General features: G+C 33.6%; 3 protein-coding genes and 1 non-coding gene across 4 annotated transcripts; 1 reads left to right on the top strand and 3 right to left on the bottom strand.

The window, feature by feature from the left end:
* Positions 1 to 196: 196 nt before the first annotated feature.
* LOC120144250 (hydroxyproline O-arabinosyltransferase PLENTY-like) lies at positions 197 to 2,633 on the bottom strand. Its single transcript, XM_039158356.1, has 8 exons — positions 2,047 to 2,633; positions 1,701 to 1,768; positions 1,412 to 1,613; positions 1,192 to 1,289; positions 1,038 to 1,107; positions 872 to 943; positions 674 to 787; positions 197 to 458 (listed from the first exon to the last, which is right to left on the bottom strand). The coding sequence occupies exons 1-8, from the start codon at positions 2,416 to 2,418 to the stop codon at positions 396 to 398; spliced, it is 1,059 nt and encodes a 352-aa protein (XP_039014287.1). The 5' UTR covers positions 2,419 to 2,633; the 3' UTR covers positions 197 to 395.
* A 968-nt stretch (positions 2,634 to 3,601) lies between these two features.
* TRNAT-UGU lies at positions 3,602 to 3,672 on the bottom strand. Its single transcript has one exon. It is a non-coding gene; the product is annotated as a tRNA-Thr (tRNA).
* Positions 3,673 to 4,709: 1,037 nt separating this feature from the next.
* On the top strand, positions 4,710 to 5,533 carry LOC120144231 (AT-hook motif nuclear-localized protein 23-like). The gene is made up of 2 exons (XM_039158346.1): positions 4,710 to 4,880; positions 4,958 to 5,533. Exons 1-2 carry the CDS (start codon positions 4,710 to 4,712, stop codon positions 5,531 to 5,533), a joined length of 747 nt encoding a protein of 248 aa, XP_039014277.1.
* An 11,942-nt stretch (positions 5,534 to 17,475) lies between these two features.
* Positions 17,476 to 18,417, bottom strand: LOC120144230. Its single transcript, XM_039158345.1, has one exon. The coding sequence runs from the start codon at positions 18,415 to 18,417 to the stop codon at positions 17,476 to 17,478; it is 942 nt and encodes a 313-aa protein (XP_039014276.1).
* Between the last annotated feature and the right edge of the window lie 190 nt (positions 18,418 to 18,607).

Raw genomic sequence — 18,607 nt, 5'->3', positions numbered from 1 at the left:
GATCGGGATTATGGTGGTGTGGGTGAGTACTGAGTGATGTGTACTTAACACTTTTCCAACTAAGGCACCGAATTGAATTAGGCAAAAAATGATTTGAATCACTAACTGATTTGTATCTTGAACATGTGATTTACAGTCACGAAACTTAACGAGAAAAATTCAATAAATAGATACCATACTTATATATAACACAAAAGAAAGGAAATCAGTGCATTTCATGTTTAATAAAAGTGACAAAAATGATGCATCCCTTGTTAACTTGAAAACATACCCTTTTCTCTATGTATACTGGTGTCTCAGCTACCTCTATTTCGCTGATAACTCTCGGTGGAAGGAAATCGATATCAGCATCGGAATGGATGCACGAACTAATAAGATTGGGTCTCAGCCACGACTTAAAGTGTGTCCCAATCAGGAATATTTGCTGTAGCCTCGTTCACCATCTGCACAAGTCTCACCTGTAGAAATTGAAAAGGAACTGTTTTCAACTCAAAAAGTTTATGTTGAGAATCTATCTAATATGCCGAGAAACTACAATGGCCGTTGATAAACCTGCAATGAGAGACAATGATTACAACTATTACCTAGATTCGCTCTAGGGTGTGGCTTGAGTTCTTTTTACTCAATGAATCAATCTACCAACTCCTATATTTTCCCAAATGGATGAACTTACCACACTTTCAGGAACACCCGGAGGAGGCAAAGAGAGATTCCGTGGAGGAGGCCCACTAAGATATGATCTCTTGTCGAAACGCCATTCTCCAATCTTTCCATATGTTAATTCTCCCTGTAATGCCATCTCAGAGTGAAGAAATTACATATAAACTCGAAAGACTAAATTACAGAGAGAGCTATTCTTTTATGGTTGTACCTTTAAATTGTAGTCACATCCGTATGTATAATGGAGTATAAACTTATTCCCTATTTCGACATCCCACGGTGGCTGGTAACAAACAATGACGAGAGTTGAATATCAAATTGTAACTAAAGGTCATCGAGAGAAAAGAAAAAAAGGTTCATCATGTTTTTATTAAAACCTGGAGCATGAAGTCTTCACGAAGTATATGATGCACGTCATGCAGTGCTGATGCCACAGCATATGCATACCTAAGTTTCGATCGAATGGTTGCACATGTCAAAAGGCCATATCAGCAAAAAAGAATACAATTAAAAGTGAGAAGTGTCACTTACATTTCTAGAACCCATCCAAATGCCTGATCGGTTGCTGGATCATCTTTCATCATTAATGAAATATTCATCCATGTTGGTGCAATTTTCTCCAGCACAGACTGTTATAAAACAAGAAATCATGCTTTAGATTTCCATTAAAAATTACTGTGAAAGAAATTGGAAGGTGATTTATGCTCAGAACAAACTTGTCACACAAGCTACGACGATCTTAAAGGGCTACCTTTCTAATAATCACCGGAGAATTGCCAATCGGATCAATGTCCATCGGAGAACCCTTCTCCTCGGGATAATACTTCCTAATAATGGTCTCGTGATCAGATGGCTTAATGTAGAAGAAAGGGAACCCTGCTGGATATTGTCCACGAGCCAAGTTAGGCAAAGGATTTATGAATATATGGTCAGGTTCTGCCATTAGAATGTATCTGCATCAGTTATAAAATGCAGTAACTTTTCAGATAAAATAAAGGAAGCATACACCCTGGATGGTCTTATCGATTAAAAGAACTCACTCTTCGTCAATTGTTGCTTTTTCCAACCATTGCACAAAAGCCCACGGTCTATGCAAGACAACATAACCCTGAAAACGGCATTGAGACAAAAGAAGAAAATCTTAGTTAAAACAAGATGTTTTTTAGTCCAGTTTATGTCTTGTGAGTAATGATGCAGATAATTCACCGTAAAAGTATGATTCAAATGCAAAACGATATGAACATCATCAACTTGCAACAACATGTATTGGAATAAGCATGATCGATATCTATATATCCATTGGTTTGGTTGCTTGTTTACTGAGTTACATGTTCAAAAATACAAGGGGAAATGAAGAACCGAAATACCAAACAGAAAAATGCTCACCCGATCTAAACCCTCTGGAAGAGGATCAACAACAAAACTTGGAATCTCCTCCATCAAACTGTCAGATTTACCCGAATGCAAAATTCGAGTGAACTTTCCCATCTCTGATCCGGGCATATTTTTTGCCTTCTTATACCAATAATACATAATCCGACACTGCCATTGGCTATACGGAGCATCATTTGCCGTAAGAGCAACATGGTACTTTGACTTCGAACCCCCAAATTCATTCAAATTTTCCGGCTTTAGAAAAGGATCATCCCACTCTTCTGAATATGTCTTATAGTGTATCATCATAGTCAACAAATTATATGTTGCAAAGAAAAATCCCAGGACTAAAAGTACCAAAAATAGCGGCGAAACACGCTTCATCTTTCGCTACACAATACAAAATCCCACCTTTCTCACACCCACAAGGCTTAGTTCAAATGCTATCTATAGCAACATTCGAAAGAGCAAAAATTCACAATAATTCCATTGAACCGTGCAAATTCTATGCAATGAAGTGTAGAATTGCAGCAAGTAAGAAAACCCTTTGTTGCAATATCTTAGACGATTGATCATAAAACCATAGAACTGAATCTGCATCAATGCATTGCAAGCAACATGACAATAAGACACGATCCAATGCTGCAATGTTCAAAGCAAAAGAATACAAAATAATGACGGTTCAATCTAAAAACAACAAAACAAAAATCTATGTATTGATCAGAATTCACAATTGGCAAAAATCGGATCTGATATTCTACTTTTTCAAATTAAAAAGAAGCAAATGAAACAAAACCCAGAAATAAAAAAATTACAGAAGCAACAACAAACCAATAATTTAAAAAAAATGAAATGCGGAAACCAGAGATGAATGTAGTTGAAGTACCTGAACTTTACTCAGCAGAAAAAGAGTACCTCGACTTTCTCCTGTTCAACTCCAATGGAGGAAAAGGCGGAAGTTTTGGCAAGGGTTGAATGCTTCTAAGTTGTAAAATAAAAACCATAATTACAAATGGGGTCTACTTGGTGGACAACTGATGTGGTTTATGCCGGAGACAATGAGATCTTTGCATTTGGCTTGTCACTTGTCAATATTTTTTAATTGCTCACTTATTATCATTAAGGGAAATTATCATATTGATCCTCAAATTATTACTCCTTTTTACTTTGGTCATTGAAACTTTTTTAAAAAAATCACCACTAATATTATATTTTCTTTATTTCGATCATTGGTCGTTAACGACGACGATGTGACTTGATACCATACCAGTTTCAGTCTCCAAAGTTTATATATTTTATTAATTTGATTCTATTACAAATAATTCAATAAATCATTAATAATTAAAAATTCTATCAATTTAATTTTTATTTTAGTTTAAAATAAATTAATAAATCTAATTTCAGGTTGAAATCCCCAACTTCACCCCTACAAATACAAATATATATAATTGCGTACCATTCTATAATGTTGATTTTCTTTTTCTTTTTGAGCTGGAAATATTTTTTATTTTGTCGACTTTAAATACTTAATTATATAATATTTTTATTTGGTATAAAAGTATAAAGTTGCCTCCATGCAGGATTGAACTACAGACCTTAGTTTACAAGACTGACGCTCTACCACTGAGCTATGAAGGCAACGTTATACATAGTTCTTTTTTTGTTGTTGAAGTTTTCAGTAATATTAAATATTTAATTTTTGAAGACATGTCTAAAATGATAGCAAATTAATATAAAACTAAAAAAAATTATACTATATAAACAGATATTATCTCTCTTTTATATATATATATAATGAAAAAATAGTTATTAAAAATGACTCTATTTAACTTTTATTATTAGGAACATTTTCATGCATTCATAATTTGATGACATTTAAAAATGATGATGACATAAATTATATATTTAAGTATAAAATATTAAATTTAAATTTTTAAACTTAAAATATAATGCATATTAACTAATAAAAATTAGTACGAAATAAGTGATTTTAGTAGCTAAGGGGTTTAATGTTATCCGTTAGGTTTCAAATTCAAACACCGCATATACAGAGGTTAAAACTATATGTTTCAGTTTCAAATCTTTACTCTTTTCATTGTATTTTACCCATAATTAGATTATCAGATGTTGATTGATAATATATAAATATTTTTATATTTGAATCATATTTTTACTAAAAATAACCAGACCAATGTTAATTTTTATTTTAATAATCTAAAACTAAAATAATATGATGAAATGCAATGACAGAAAAATAAGTACTAATATAATCGAGCTTTAGTGTTTATATATGATAGTAGTAACTTACTTCCTTAATATTTTATTATATAAAAATTTATTTATTTACTAAAATAATATTATAATTGAATTAATAATTAAACTTTATTAAAATACGATGAGAATATTTAAGAATATTAAAAAAAATATGATTAAAAAAGATTTGAGTGACTAAAATGAAAAAATGAAAATAGATGAATGACCAAATAGTTAGTTTACCACTGTTATTCAGGCGGTTAAAGAAACTTTAGTAGAATTAGTTTTTCTAAATCCAACAAATCACGCCCTAAATTTAAGTAGACCAACAGTACATCTTCAAAGCCTATAAAAACTAAAAAAGCGCTTCTCTCTGTTTCTTGCTCTATTCTCTTCTTTATCTCAGCCTCCGATATCCAACGATGGCGGATTATAGCGCAACCGTCTCTGATTTTCAAGCTCACGCCACCGGAGACGAAGGAGAGAGAAACCCTCCAAGTGTCTCCGACTCCGGCGGCGGCTCTGCCATCGCGAAGACTAGTACCCTTGATAATATCGACAAACTGATGAGAACACTGCGAAGAGGAGTAGAGGTAGGCCTCAAGGATCCAAGAACAAACCCAAACCTCCGGTTATTGTAACGAGCGAAAGTGATACTTCACCTGTGAAGACAGTGGCTTTTGAAGTCTCTCCCGGTTCTGATGTTATCGAGAGAATTATCAGCTTTGCCTGTAGAAACCATGTCGGTGTTGATATAATCAGCGCTACTGGCTCCGTTTCAAACGTCACGCTCTGGAATGCTTCTCCACTACAACAACCAGTCTTTCTTAAGGGAACATTTGTGTTACACACCTTGATCGGCTCATTCTTCCCGGAATATTGTACTCCGGCCTCTTCAAACAGAACACCCCAATCATCATCGCCGTGTCCTAATTTTCGCATAACTTTTGAAGGGGCACAATTTCAACTCTTTGGAGGGAGAGTATTCGGGAAACTGGAGGCAGCAACACAAGTGGAGGTGGTGGCGGCTGTTTTGGAAAACCCTTGGTTCGATGATTTTCCATGCAAAGATGATAATGAGGATCCCCGTCAGCGGAAAAAAGCTCGTAACGCTAATGGCGAAACCGGGAGTTTCGCTTCTACTTGCATGTACATGGATGTTTACAGAGGAGCGAATCCTGCTCCACCAAACTTCCAGTTTCCTCCTTGTCTTATGCCTTGGAGTAGGGTCCTTCCCGGAAGATGAATTAGCGTAGGGATTTTAGGGTTTACACATCATCGATATCATCTCAAGTTCATTGAAACTGATTAAACTTTTAGAACACCTATATTTTTCTTTTTCGTACATGTAATCATTACTTGAAATTCCATATTTATTCTAATATTATATTTGTTTTGTGGAAAATTTTCACATATCGAATTCCTCATGCATTCATTCTTTAGTTTACGTAGGTTATGTTGAAACTCAAATTGGGTCAAATTTAAATGGAGAAATTTCTTGAAACTTATATTTGTCATCAATGGATCTTCGTTTTGATTGGAAGAAAAGGTATATAGCAGGCTATGGCTAATTGGGGCTATGTCTCTGACATTATAAAACCTTCACAAATATTTCATGTAATCCGTTTCAGAGTTTTTTTTTCCTATTACATAATATTTTTGTTATGTCTTGATTAGTTTAAAATGATAATAGATTATATTATTTTACTTGTTTATAAATATTTAATTTAATTTTATAAATTTAAATTATTTTATGATACTTATCATCATTGATGATGATGACAAATTAAAAGAAATGAGATAAAATTAAATACAATAAAAAGGATGTAAAACATCAAATCAAGATCCAAAGTGAAACAACAAAAATATATGGTCATGGGCCGTGATATTTGGGTTCGAGATATTGGCGCAAATGTCTGCTAAAGAGATTCTATGCAGAGTGTGGGCTTGTCAAGACGACCAGACTTGGCCCATCACTTGGAGAATATTGTAGAGCCCGTTCACATTGGCCGTGCGAAAAAAGAAAGTGGCATCATATTCGAAGATGATCACATGAGCTCGGTAAATATGGAAAGATACAACAAATCAGGAAGATATTGTGGTGGAATTTTACCATATCCAGTGTGAACACCTATCCAAAGAAATAATCTTACTAATGGATGTAATTAGATACTTGATTTAGGGGATCTTGTATTGATTGAGCAGATCTTAGCCGTTGATGTAAATCAATCTAGGTCGTTGATTGAGAGGGAGCTCAACTATAAATATAGAGCCTCTCATCCTCATTTGTATTCATTCTTCCATCCATTCTCTTGGGAGAGAGTAATAAAACTCTGAGGCATTTACTATAGTTCTTGTGTTCTTTTTTTTATTCTCTCTATGTTTGTTGCCTCTCTTGGTGGCTAGGAGTAACCCCACTTGTGTTTTCACTTCCACACCATAGTCCAACCGTGGTGGCTTGGAGTAGCCACGTTGGTGTTAAAGCTTATGTATCCTAGAAGCCTTGAGGGCTTAGTTCCAACCTTGGAGAGCTTGCATGCTCACTAGGCTTGGGTAAGGCTTACTTAGTCACATAGAATACCCAGAAGAGTTAAGAAGCGTCTAAGATCGCTCGTCCCGTCAGACCTTAACTATGATATTGCGAGAGTTTGGGCTTGAAGGTTCTAAGGGCGTGACAATATGCTCAAGGTAAAAATAAGTGTCCAAATTATATCCTAAGTTAATTTTAGACGTTTAAAAAAAATCGTTAAAAATAGGTGTGTAATGTTTTCTCCATTACACTTTTAGGTGTTTATGCATGAATTACCGTTTAAAAAAAAGTTAACTGACACGTGTCATGTTTATATTTTGGTTTAATACAAAACTAAGTGCCCAAACTATAACTAAGTTAACTTTAGGTGTCTAATGTTTTCTTCATTATACTTTTAGGTACCTACGCAATAACGATGGTTAAAAAACTCGTTAAGTGACATTCGTCATGCTTATATTTTTAAAAATTTTATTTTTTAAAAAACTTAAATTATATTATTAATTTAAAAAAATCATTTTTTTAATTATAAAAAAACTATGTAACCCTAATATCTCTCATTTCAACCCTATTACCAGTTGTCGCCGACCATTACCAGTCATCTTTGCCATCATCGGACGATCACTCATCAGTCGTCGGACCTTCACTGCATACCATAGCTCTTATTGTCGTCCTAATCCCCCTAAATCCAAAAATTCAAACTTAAATCCCTAAACATAATACCATAATCTCTAACCCTAGTCTAAAATTTAGCATTCTCACCCTAAGTTAACTTTAGGGATTTATGGGAACTATGAAGGGAGTTTTGGAACGCAACTGGGGAGTGGAAAAGTTTTTGCACATGTGGGAGTGGGCTGGAAATTTTTCTTAAAAAATATTTTTTAAAATAACATTTTAACTTTATTTAAAAATAAATATTTTAAATATATATATATATATCAACACGATATGTTTCAGATAACGGTCAAATTTAACAAATGTTACTGCTTAGGCGCCTAAAAATGTAACATCTAAAATGTTAGGCACCTAAAGTTAACTTAAGGTATAATTTGAACACTTATTTTTACATTAAACCTAAAAAATATTCTAATACCATATATTATTAATAGACATGAATGTCCAAATCAAATCACTCTATAAAAAGAACAAACCTGAAAAAATTAACACTAAAAAAACCATATAGATTTTAATATGTTAAAACATGTAATAAAATTTATTATCTAATTCTATTATATTTTACGAAAAATGCTTTAATTCATATTTCAAAATTTTATTTAACATACATAATTAAAATTTTTAATAGATTTAAATGTTCAACAAATAACCTAATTAATTTAAATAATTTCCCAAAGATTTTAAAGATACCTAATCCTCTGCGTAATTTGATGAGTTGATTGCCATTGATTGCCGATGGTTATACTTTGAGGGTGTGTTTGGTTCACGGAATGTAAGATTACCAGTGGGAATAAAAGATTACCAGGGAATATGATTACTGGGAATGTTGTATTTTGTGTTTGGTTGGTTTAGCAAGAATGTAAGATTACCTTGTTTGGTTAAATGAATAAAATATTATTGGAATGTATATTTGACAAAATTGTCCTTATTATATATTTGTATAATATTACAAATTGTAAAATATTTATATATTTTCTTTAAAAAAATAAATTCATAATATTTATATAATTTTTTTACAAAATTTAAAATATAAAAAAGGTTTAATGAAAGGGTAATTTTTTTAATCCCTGAACTTCATATAAAATTTTAATTATATATTTTTTTTGTAAATCTAAAATAATTTAAGGATAAATTTGTAATTTAACCTTCGTAGAATTTTTATTATTCAATTACAGAAGAAGGATATTTTTGAAAAAAAATAAAAATTTAAGGGCATTTTAGTCCAAAACGCCGGTAATGTTACAATACCTAAAGGAAGGGAGGTAATGACATTCCCGGTAATATATCCCAAAAAATCTACTATTAGTAATAAAACATTACCGGGAATGAGATTCACGGCTAACCAAACATGGGAATGTGGGATTCCCACAATCCTTGAACCAAACACCCCCTGAGACCCTTGTAGTTTTCCTTTATAGTCCACTTTTCAATGTTACTATATTACATTAACAAAACTTCATTTTTTGTCGAGTAAAAAATTAGTATCACTTGTTGTATGTTTATAGAAAGTAGGCTCGATGATTAATTTTACTTTTTTTATCTGTAGAGTAAATATTATCAATAATTAATAATAATTATGAACATATATTATATTATAATCATCCAGACTATTCAAAAAGATAATTTGGATATTGTGGTATAACTAAAGATTTCATTATATACAAAAAGTGTTGATATACAAAGTCAACATTGTTGTGCATAAGGCTATAAATGAACCGATTCGAGCTCGAGTTGTAATGAATTTGACTCGATAAAATTTGCCTAAGGCTAGCATTGTCACCTACCAAACAAATAATGAAGAAAATGAAAGTCGCGCTAATAAGAAAAAATATAGGCTAAAGAGAACAGCGTTATGATTTTTAATAAAATCAAAAATTTAAATCCTAACATTATGAATAAATTAAATTAAGTTAATTTTTTTGTTGAGAAAGGTAAAATAAACCGCCTACATTCCCGTTTTGTCCACAATCAGCAACTCCTCAGCTTCCTTAGAGTAATCTTCGAACAAATTGGTATCTTCATGGTGCTTCCACATCTGTTTGGCGATGAAATCAGCGACACGATTGGCCTCCCTAGGTATGTAATCCAGATCAACTATCCAATTTCTCTTCAATAATTTCTTGATATGTTGCAGAATCGTAAGCTTTATGTGATCGGTCGAGTTGTTCTTAATTAGGTTGATAGCTTCCCTATTATTTGACTCTAGTATCACGTTTCTTTCTCCCCTTAACCAAGAGATTCTTAAGCCTTCATGGATACCCCATAGTTATGCTTCCAAAATAGAACATATTCCTATTTTTCCCCGAAGCCCCAATGCCATTTACCATTACAATATCTTACAACAATCCCACACGTAACTTCCCAGTGCTTTTTCTTTTGGTTCCAACAGTGTTTATTTTGCAGTAGTTGCTTGCTGGTTTTTTCCATTTGAATCGGGAATTATCTCTGAAATTCTAGCTGACAGGATTAGTAGAACCCAAACTCTGTATTTCTTGGGTAAGTCTTGTTTCTTGTTGGATTACCGATTCCCTTTCAATCATCTCTGGGTCGAAAATTGTCTGGTTCATTCTCTTCCATATGTACCAGATTACTGAGCTGAAGAAAATTGGCGAGTTCTCAACACTCGTCGAAGGGGACTGCGTTGCTTTAAGGTTCTCAATAATCCAAATATTTAGATCGCAACTTAGGAACTTATCCATCTTCCGTGGAATAATCAAGTCTGACCATATTGATAGAGTCTTAGGGCAGTATCTCTGAATGTGATTGATATCCTTTGATTCATAATTACACATAGGACAACTTGCCTCCAAAGACATATGTCTTCTCGCCCTTTCTGAGTTGGTCAACAGTCTGTTTTTCCCAATTAGCCATAGGAAAATCTTGATGCTAGGAATATTGTTGTGTTTTGCAATAATGCCCCAAATCTTCTCTTTAATATTGTTATTTATGTTGGCTATCCACTTGTATGCAGATCTAACAGTGAAAATTCTTTTTTCTGATGGTATCTAGCCCGGTGAATCTTCAATGTCTTCTTCCACTGGAGGAGGTGTGGCTCTCATCATATTAATGGATTGAGCTGGCATAAGCGTTGTAAGTTTATTCCAATCCCAGTTGCCATTTTGGTTGATCATTCCCTTGACTTTAGTCTTGTCATTAACTACATCCAAAGGTTGATTGCAGAGCCTAGCAAGAGGGCCTTTATTATCAAGCCATATATCATGCCAGAATTCAACACTGTTGTCATTACCAACATTCCAGCATATGTTTTGCTTGAATTTAGTCCATAGGGAGCATTTTTGTTTCCATAAAGGAGATCCTCCCCTTTTCTCAAGTTCTTCAGGTAGAGTTTCTTTCATTTTGTATTTGCTTCTCATCACCTGCACCCATAAAAGATCAGTTTGATTAGTAATTTTATAGGCTAATTTAAAAATGATAGCCTCATTTTGGAATCTAAGGTTTTTTAAGCCTTGACCCCCTTCTTTGATAGGTTTACAGAGGTTTTCCCAATTCACAAAGTGTATCCCCTTCTGATCATTTGTGTTTCCCCAAATGAAGTTTCTTGTATGTCTTTCAAGCTCATTGCACGTTCCTTTAGGAATTAATATCGATTGCATTGTGTATGCAGGAATCAAATTGAGAACATATTTGGCCAGGATAATTCTTCCAGCTAACGATAATGACTTAGCTTTCCATCCAGTTAGTCTATAATTTAATCTTTGAGTGATGCTGCTGTATGTATGTTTATTGATCTTGTTGTGCAGTAGAGGAACTCCCATGTACTTTCCAAGATTTTCAACCTCTTTGATACCAATTAAGTTTGTTATATTGTTTCTTGTCTGTGCATTGCCATTTTTCGAATAATAGATATTGGACTTTTGTAGCCTAACTTTCTGTCCCGAACTATTGCAGAAATTGTTGAGAGTGTTCTGAATCGTTCCAATCTGATTGATGTTAGCTTCCGTAAAAATGATGAGATCATCTGCAAAAAAGATGTGAGAGATGTCAGGACCATTTATAGAAAGATTAATAGGTTTCCACCTTCCTTGATTGACTGATAAAGTAATTTCATGTGCCAATCTTTCCATGCAGATTACAAACAAATAAGACGAAAGAGGATCCCCCTGTCTAATGCCCCGAGAAGGTTGAAAAGGTTCAGTAAGCTCTTCATTCCAATTAATTTGAATAGACATGGAGGTTATACAGTTCATAATAGCCACAATGATTTTGTTAGGCAGTCACATCTTCTCAATGATATCTTTAACAAAACATCATTCTAATCTGTCGTAGGCTTTTTCAATGTCTAGTTTGATGGCTAACCACCATGTTTTACCTTTCTTCTTTTTCATCGAATGTATTACTTCTTGTGTTGGAATAATATTGTCAGTGATAACTCTGCCTGGAACGAAGCTCGTTTGACTATTAGAAATCATAGAAGGGAGAATAGGCTTAAGTTGGTTGACAATAACTTTAGTAGTGATTTTGTAGGTCACATGACAGAGGCTTATAGGTCTAAACTGGTTAATACTCTCTGGTTTATCCACCTTAGGGAGAAGTACTAAGCTCGTTCTATTGAGATCTTCAACAATCTGTCCACCATTAAGACAATGATTAACAAGCAAGCAAACTTTTTCCCTCACTATGTCCCAATTTTTCTGAAAGAAAATAGTATGGAAACCATCAACCCCATACGCTTTGAGAGGACCCATACTTAATAATGCTTCTTTTATTTCTTTATTCTCGAAGGGTCTGTCCAGCCAGTTCCATTGCTCCTGGTTCAAAACAGGAAAAGGCCTACTGTTTTCAAGAGAAAGTCTGATCAGAGGGTCACTTGTGTATAGCTTTTCATAGAAATCCATAGCATGATTTTTGAACATATCTTGGTCCTCACACCATATATCAGAATTTATTTTTAGGGCTGTTATAAGTTTTCTTCTACCTTTAGTGATCGCATAAGAATGAAAGTATTTGGTATTTTTGTGACCGTAGTTAATCCACTTGCACTTCGCCCTTTGAGCCCAAAGAAGTTCTTCTTGTCTTAATATGATGTCCAGCTCGGTTTTTAGCTCAATCTCAAGGGCAACCAAATAATTGGAGTTATATCTTCTTAGACATTTATCAATATATTTTAATATAGCCAGAATTCTTTTCTTCTTCTGATTGATACTTCCAAAACTTTCCCTGTTCCAAGTTTTAATGCTATGCTTGAAATGGTTGAGTCTGTCTACAAGGTTATCCTTTTTTGCCCCTTTATCTTTAAGGAACAACCCAAAATCAGGATGATCCAGCCAAGCTGCCACAAATATAAACGGTTTATTTTTATTACCATTAAGGTTGCTCGAAGTATGTAACAGAATAGGACAGTGGTCCGAACCAATTCTGTCAAGGTGGTGGACTCTGGTGCCCGGATAAAGCTCTAGCCACTTCATATTCATAATGCACCTATCAAGACGTTGCCATAGGTTCCCCCGTCTCCAATTAAAATCATCCCCTTGGTAATTAACATCTAGTAATTCATTATTGAACATGAATTCCTGAAAATGTTTACTCCCTCCTCTGTAATGACTGCTCCCACCCATTTTCTCTTCAGTCCTCAGGATGCAATTGAAATCTCCTCCTAGAATCCAGGGCTCATCATTACTTGGCTTAAGATCATCAAGAAACTCCCATAATTTACCCCGAATGATAGGGTTGGGACTAGCATATACCGTTGTAAAGTAGTTCCAACTATTTTTGTTCAAGCATTTGAAACACGCATGGATATACTGGTTGGAGATTCTTAAAACCTTTACCTCTACCGAGTTATCCCAAAGAACCCAGATGCCTCCGCTGTGCCCCTACGTTTCAATTATGAAAGTGTTATTAAAGCCCATGTTATTTATAATTCTATCTGCTCTTCTGCCACTTGTGTGTGTTTCCATTAGAGCAATGATCTTAGGCTTGTGTTTGGTCACACAATCTTTCAAATGTCTTCTAAAGGTGGGTTTAACAACCCCTTGTGTGTTCCAAAATAGGAAATTCATTAGCACTGAGTTAGGGGAAGTTACTTTGTTGCAGCTCCTTACCCTTATGTTGGATTTCTTGCATATGATTCTGATCAACATGATCTGTCATTTGGCCTTGATTAGTAGTAGTAATGGTGTTGTCAGGTGGGGCCAAATTTTCAAAATTCATGGTGTTTTCTTGGATCCATTCCAAAAGTAACGGAACATTGGGATTGATAGAAATTTTGGATTTCCTGACTTTAAGGCCTTTGTTAGTAATACGAGCGATCGGATTAGGCTTCCTGTTGAAATTCCATCTAGACGTGGTGTAACATCCTCAATACCGGGTTAGTGACCAAATTGTAAAGTTTCAGAATTTGGTGACTAAAGTATAAGAATGAAATAGTTCAATGATTATTAGATATATATATGATGAAGGTTAATTAGTAATTATTAAAGGAAATTAAGGGTTAAATGGTCATTTGACCAGAAAGATTTTTATATTCCTTTTAAAGGTAATATAAACGTGGGAAATGTGAGAAACATCCAGAGTTCTCTTCTCCTTTCTTCTTCTTCATACGTGGGAGAGCAAGGCAAAGGTAAGTTTAATTTCAGTTGGTTAATTCTTGAGTTTTAAGCTTAGTTTTGATTCTTTGGGTATTAAATAAGCTTAAGGAAAGCTTATATGGGATTTAAACAATAAGATAAATGAATTATGAAGGAATTTGCAATATGAGTTTTAAGATGAAATTTTGATATGGTATGGTTATTGAAGTTTTATGGATGAATTTGACTTGTCATCAATCTAATTAAGAAGTATGAAGTGTTAGAATTGGAATTAGAACACATTGAAAATTTGGTATGATTCTTGAATCTCATATGGAAGATAGGATTTTGAGGTTTAAGATGAAATAAATGAATATAGATTGGTTTAAGTATGTGTACTAGAGTTAAGAATGAAAAGGGGATGATATATAAAGTGTTTGAGAGGAAATGAAGTAATTTTCGGGTTGAAAATATGATTTCTGGGCAAGGGGAATCGGTACCCATTCAAGGGGAACCGATACCCCTTCAAACGAACAAAATTTCCAGAATGTCATGAGGGAATCGATACCCCCTTAGTAGGGAACCGATTCCCTCTAAAGGAAAAATGGGAATATTGGTTTAATAAGTTTGTTTAAGTTGCTAGTATCCAATTACAAGGTGTAGGTATCTAATAATTGCCTCAAAATGTACATTTATGTAGATTCTGCGCGTAAAGCAATTCCGGAACATTTGGCAAGTAAGATCGATCAAGGGAAGATAAGAGATTGGAATGGACTAGTGAGGCAAGGTGAGTGCATACTAGTGATATGTAGTGTTTAATGGAAATAAGACTTGCGATGAGTCTATTTCCTAGAGTAATATGCATGAAGTCATGGACATGATTATGTGTGGTTATAATTATATGTGATTATCTGTATTACATTGATTGTATGTATGCATGACTAAAGATAATGATATGCTTTGTATATGCTATATGATGTATGTAAGACTTTAATATGTAATAATGGAAGAACATGAGATAAGTTATATGATAGAGTCATAAGAAATGAAATGAACATGAGAGAATAAGATAATCAAGTATAAGTTATATGATATGGTATAAGTGATTATACGAGAAATGTTAGGAGACTCTAAGAGAATAGTATGAATTCGAGGGCATAAATAAGGATACATAAGTAATATAGGGAAGATTGATAAATTAAAGGAAACTATGGTTTATGTATTATAGTGAAGAGCTACAAAGTTTAATTAAAGAGTATTGTGGAAGTCATGAGAAATTGAACTAAATAAATAGATGGTTTATGTGAGTGGAAAAGGAAAATGATATAAAATAAATGGAAATTATTTATAAGATAGCATGAGACTAATTGAACATGTAATATAAACTTTATAAATGAGTAATTGGGTAAAATCATTATATGATACAATTATAGAGTATTACTATACAAATTATATTAAAATATGATATATGAGAATATGAGTAAGTTTATAGGATATTGATAGGACGGACATATAAGAATATTTAAATGTATGTTGATATGAAAAAGGGAATACAAAGAAATGGAGCATAAGGTAGATAATATGATATCAGTTATTATATATCTATATGATATATGTCATCAGGTAATATGAAAGGACTCTGAAAATTGATATAAGCTACGTGAAAGTGTTCTAGGTGTTTCTATATATTATATGAAGTATATGATCTTATGTGAACAAGATATGATAAGTATGTTTACATGAATAAATGTGATTGGGTGAGAAATGATAGAAATTATATGAAAACATGATATATGTGACATGTGAATTATATGGAAATGATCTACGTGTAAGTGAACTATGTGACTATGTGATAATATGAAAAGAAGCTATGTGATACGTAATATGTGAAAGTGAATTACAAGTTTATGTGAATATTTGAAATGAAATAAATGATAACGCCCATGTTATGTGTCATGAGAGCTAAGGGTATAGTTGGCATGCCAAGAGTCGAGGGTTTACCTATGTTCTACGGAACATATGGACAGTTTTACTTATGTCTTTCAAGACATATGGACAGTATACCTATGTTCTAAGGAACATATGGACAGTTTACCTAGGTTCTTCGGGACCTATGGACAGTTACCGAGGATCTTTATGACCTCTGGATAGTTACCGAGGATCTTTATGACCTCTGGATAGGTCCTTCGGGACATTTATATGAGCTGTGATGATAGCATAGTGGTGCACAACCTCAATAGACTCACATATCTACAGTTCTCACAGGTGTACATGGGCTAATCAAGAGATATAAACAAATATATGTTAGTGATATGATAAATGTATTACAAATGATATGATGTTGTGTGTGTATAGTGTTTGATTGAAAATGTTAAGCATAAAAGTATGTGATTACATGATAAACTGCTAATGATGATTTATGTGTATGTATGTATTTATTGTTAATTAATCTGATATAATTTTACATGATATGAGGAAGTCATGTAATTTGGTATAGCATGATAGAACAGAACATGCATATATTGATATATGTTATAAAGTGCATTATAAGTTTTTATGCCTCACTAAGTCTTCGACTTAGCGTGTGATTGTTTCACACGTAGGTTTCGAGAAGAGTAAAGAGTAATGCGGAGCAAGACAGGTCAGTTCTCCTTACCAAATGTCAGATCAGAAAATATATGTACTGGTTATAGGGTGTAGTTGGCATGTAGTCTAAAGATATAAATTGTATGAACTCTGATATATTTTGTAAACGTTTTGAATAAGTTAAGTGTTATCAAAGTTTTTAAATTACTCATTATTTTATACGAATAAATGTTTGAAAAGTCAATGTGACACTTTGGACTCGTATCCGGGTCGGATACAGGTTAGGGGTGTTACACGTGGGGTTTTGATTGTTGTTTTCTTCTTGAATGATTATAGCTGTATGTGAATTATTTCCCACAATTATAGAATGTTCTCTGATTTGAGCATCTTCTTTTGCCTTGACTTGAATTCCTGCTATAGTCCGTTCCTCAGTAAAATCATTATTAGTTGACTTTCCTCCATCTGAAATTGGAACATTAATTAATATGTTATTGTCAATTTCAGGGTTGTTGGTAGCATCACTCTTCTGGGGTTGGTAAGTAACTTCTTCTGCTTGGGTTATCTTGTCTTTGTTTTTCAAAATTCCTTTATTCCTCATTCTGGTATACGTCTGGTTCACAGGTACAGTCATTTTAACAACATCTTTTTGTATGTCAATTTCTTTAGAGATATGTTGTTTTTCTTTATTTTGTCACTGGGGCCATCTTTCAAAGGATCTTCACTGATAGGGGCAAATCTGGAGCCTTGACTAGTCCTTCATTCTGCTTATTTGTTTTTATTTCGAGGTTTTTTAGTTCAATTGTTTCTTCCTCTTGGTTGAACAACCATCCAAGGGCCAAATGAGCTATCTTTGTTATTATCAGTATTTGACTGTTATTTAATACCATTTTCAGAATTGGTTCTTTCCATCTGTTTATCTTCTTGAATGGTTTGGCAGGATTCTTTCACATGCCCATAGGTACCACATTTGAAACAGATTTGTTGCAGACCTTCATATTCGATCTTTTGGATAAAATCATATATTCCCACGCATGGAATAAGGGGCTTATTCAAATCGATCACAACTGCAATTCTAGCAAATTTGCCTCTTTCTCCAGCTTTTGTATTGTAGTCAAATTTGATGACTCTTCCAATCGTATTCACAATAGTCCTAATTAGAACAGTATTGCAATACCTGAAGGGTAAACCAGGAAGTCTCAGCCAAGCAATTACATGAGATGGATGCTTTTCAGCGGTGGTGAAGTTTCTTGACCATGGTTGAACTGTCAGGTAACTTCCGTAAATCATCCAAAGACCATCAGTAAGCACTCTCGTGTAATCTTTAAGATTTTCAAATTTCACTAAAAAGTAGTCATTATCTAGATCGATCAAGTTAAAATTTCCAATTGGTTTCCATAAAGCATGAATCATGTTAATTAGTGCTTTATAGCCTATCTTCTTCCCCAACAGTCTTGTGATAATAACTTGCTTCATGTTTCTATCAATCAAATCATGGATACGGTTAGAGAAACTTATTTTAGGATAATCTCCCAAAATATCCATGGTAACATCTCCTTCTTGAAAAATTATCTCTTCTTCATGCATCTTTACAGGCGGATTCTTGTTCATGAGCGTTCCACTAGCAGCCATGGCAACATATGAGATCATCCCAGGACTCTTGGGACGTTCAATAGCCGCATCTTCATCATCTTGGAGATCATCTTCTGTTTGCATGCCATCTGTTTGCTGAGAATCCTCATTGTCTTCCGTTCTTCTTTCTCTATTCTTTACTTTCTTTGTAGCTCTATGATCTTCTTGCTCGCTAACTATGTTCATCTTGGAGAAAAAATATTTGTAAGAAATTTTAAGTTTTTTTGAAGATTTCGTATCTAATTAAATATAATTCTAACTTAAGTTAATTTATTTCTACAATAAACTTATACAATATCTTATCTGGATTAATAAAAAAAATATTCATTAAAGGTTGAGGTGTTAGTATCTGAAGTCGACATTATTGTTCGCAATC

Source organism: Hibiscus syriacus, unplaced genomic scaffold, assembly GCF_006381635.1.
Source record: "Hibiscus syriacus cultivar Baekdansim isolate YM2019G1 unplaced genomic scaffold, ASM638163v2 tig00110885_pilon, whole genome shotgun sequence".
Lineage (NCBI taxonomy): Eukaryota > Viridiplantae > Streptophyta > Magnoliopsida > Malvales > Malvaceae > Hibiscus > Hibiscus syriacus.
The sequence above is the reverse complement of the archived record's forward strand: the minus strand, read 5'-3'. Positions and strand labels throughout refer to the sequence as shown.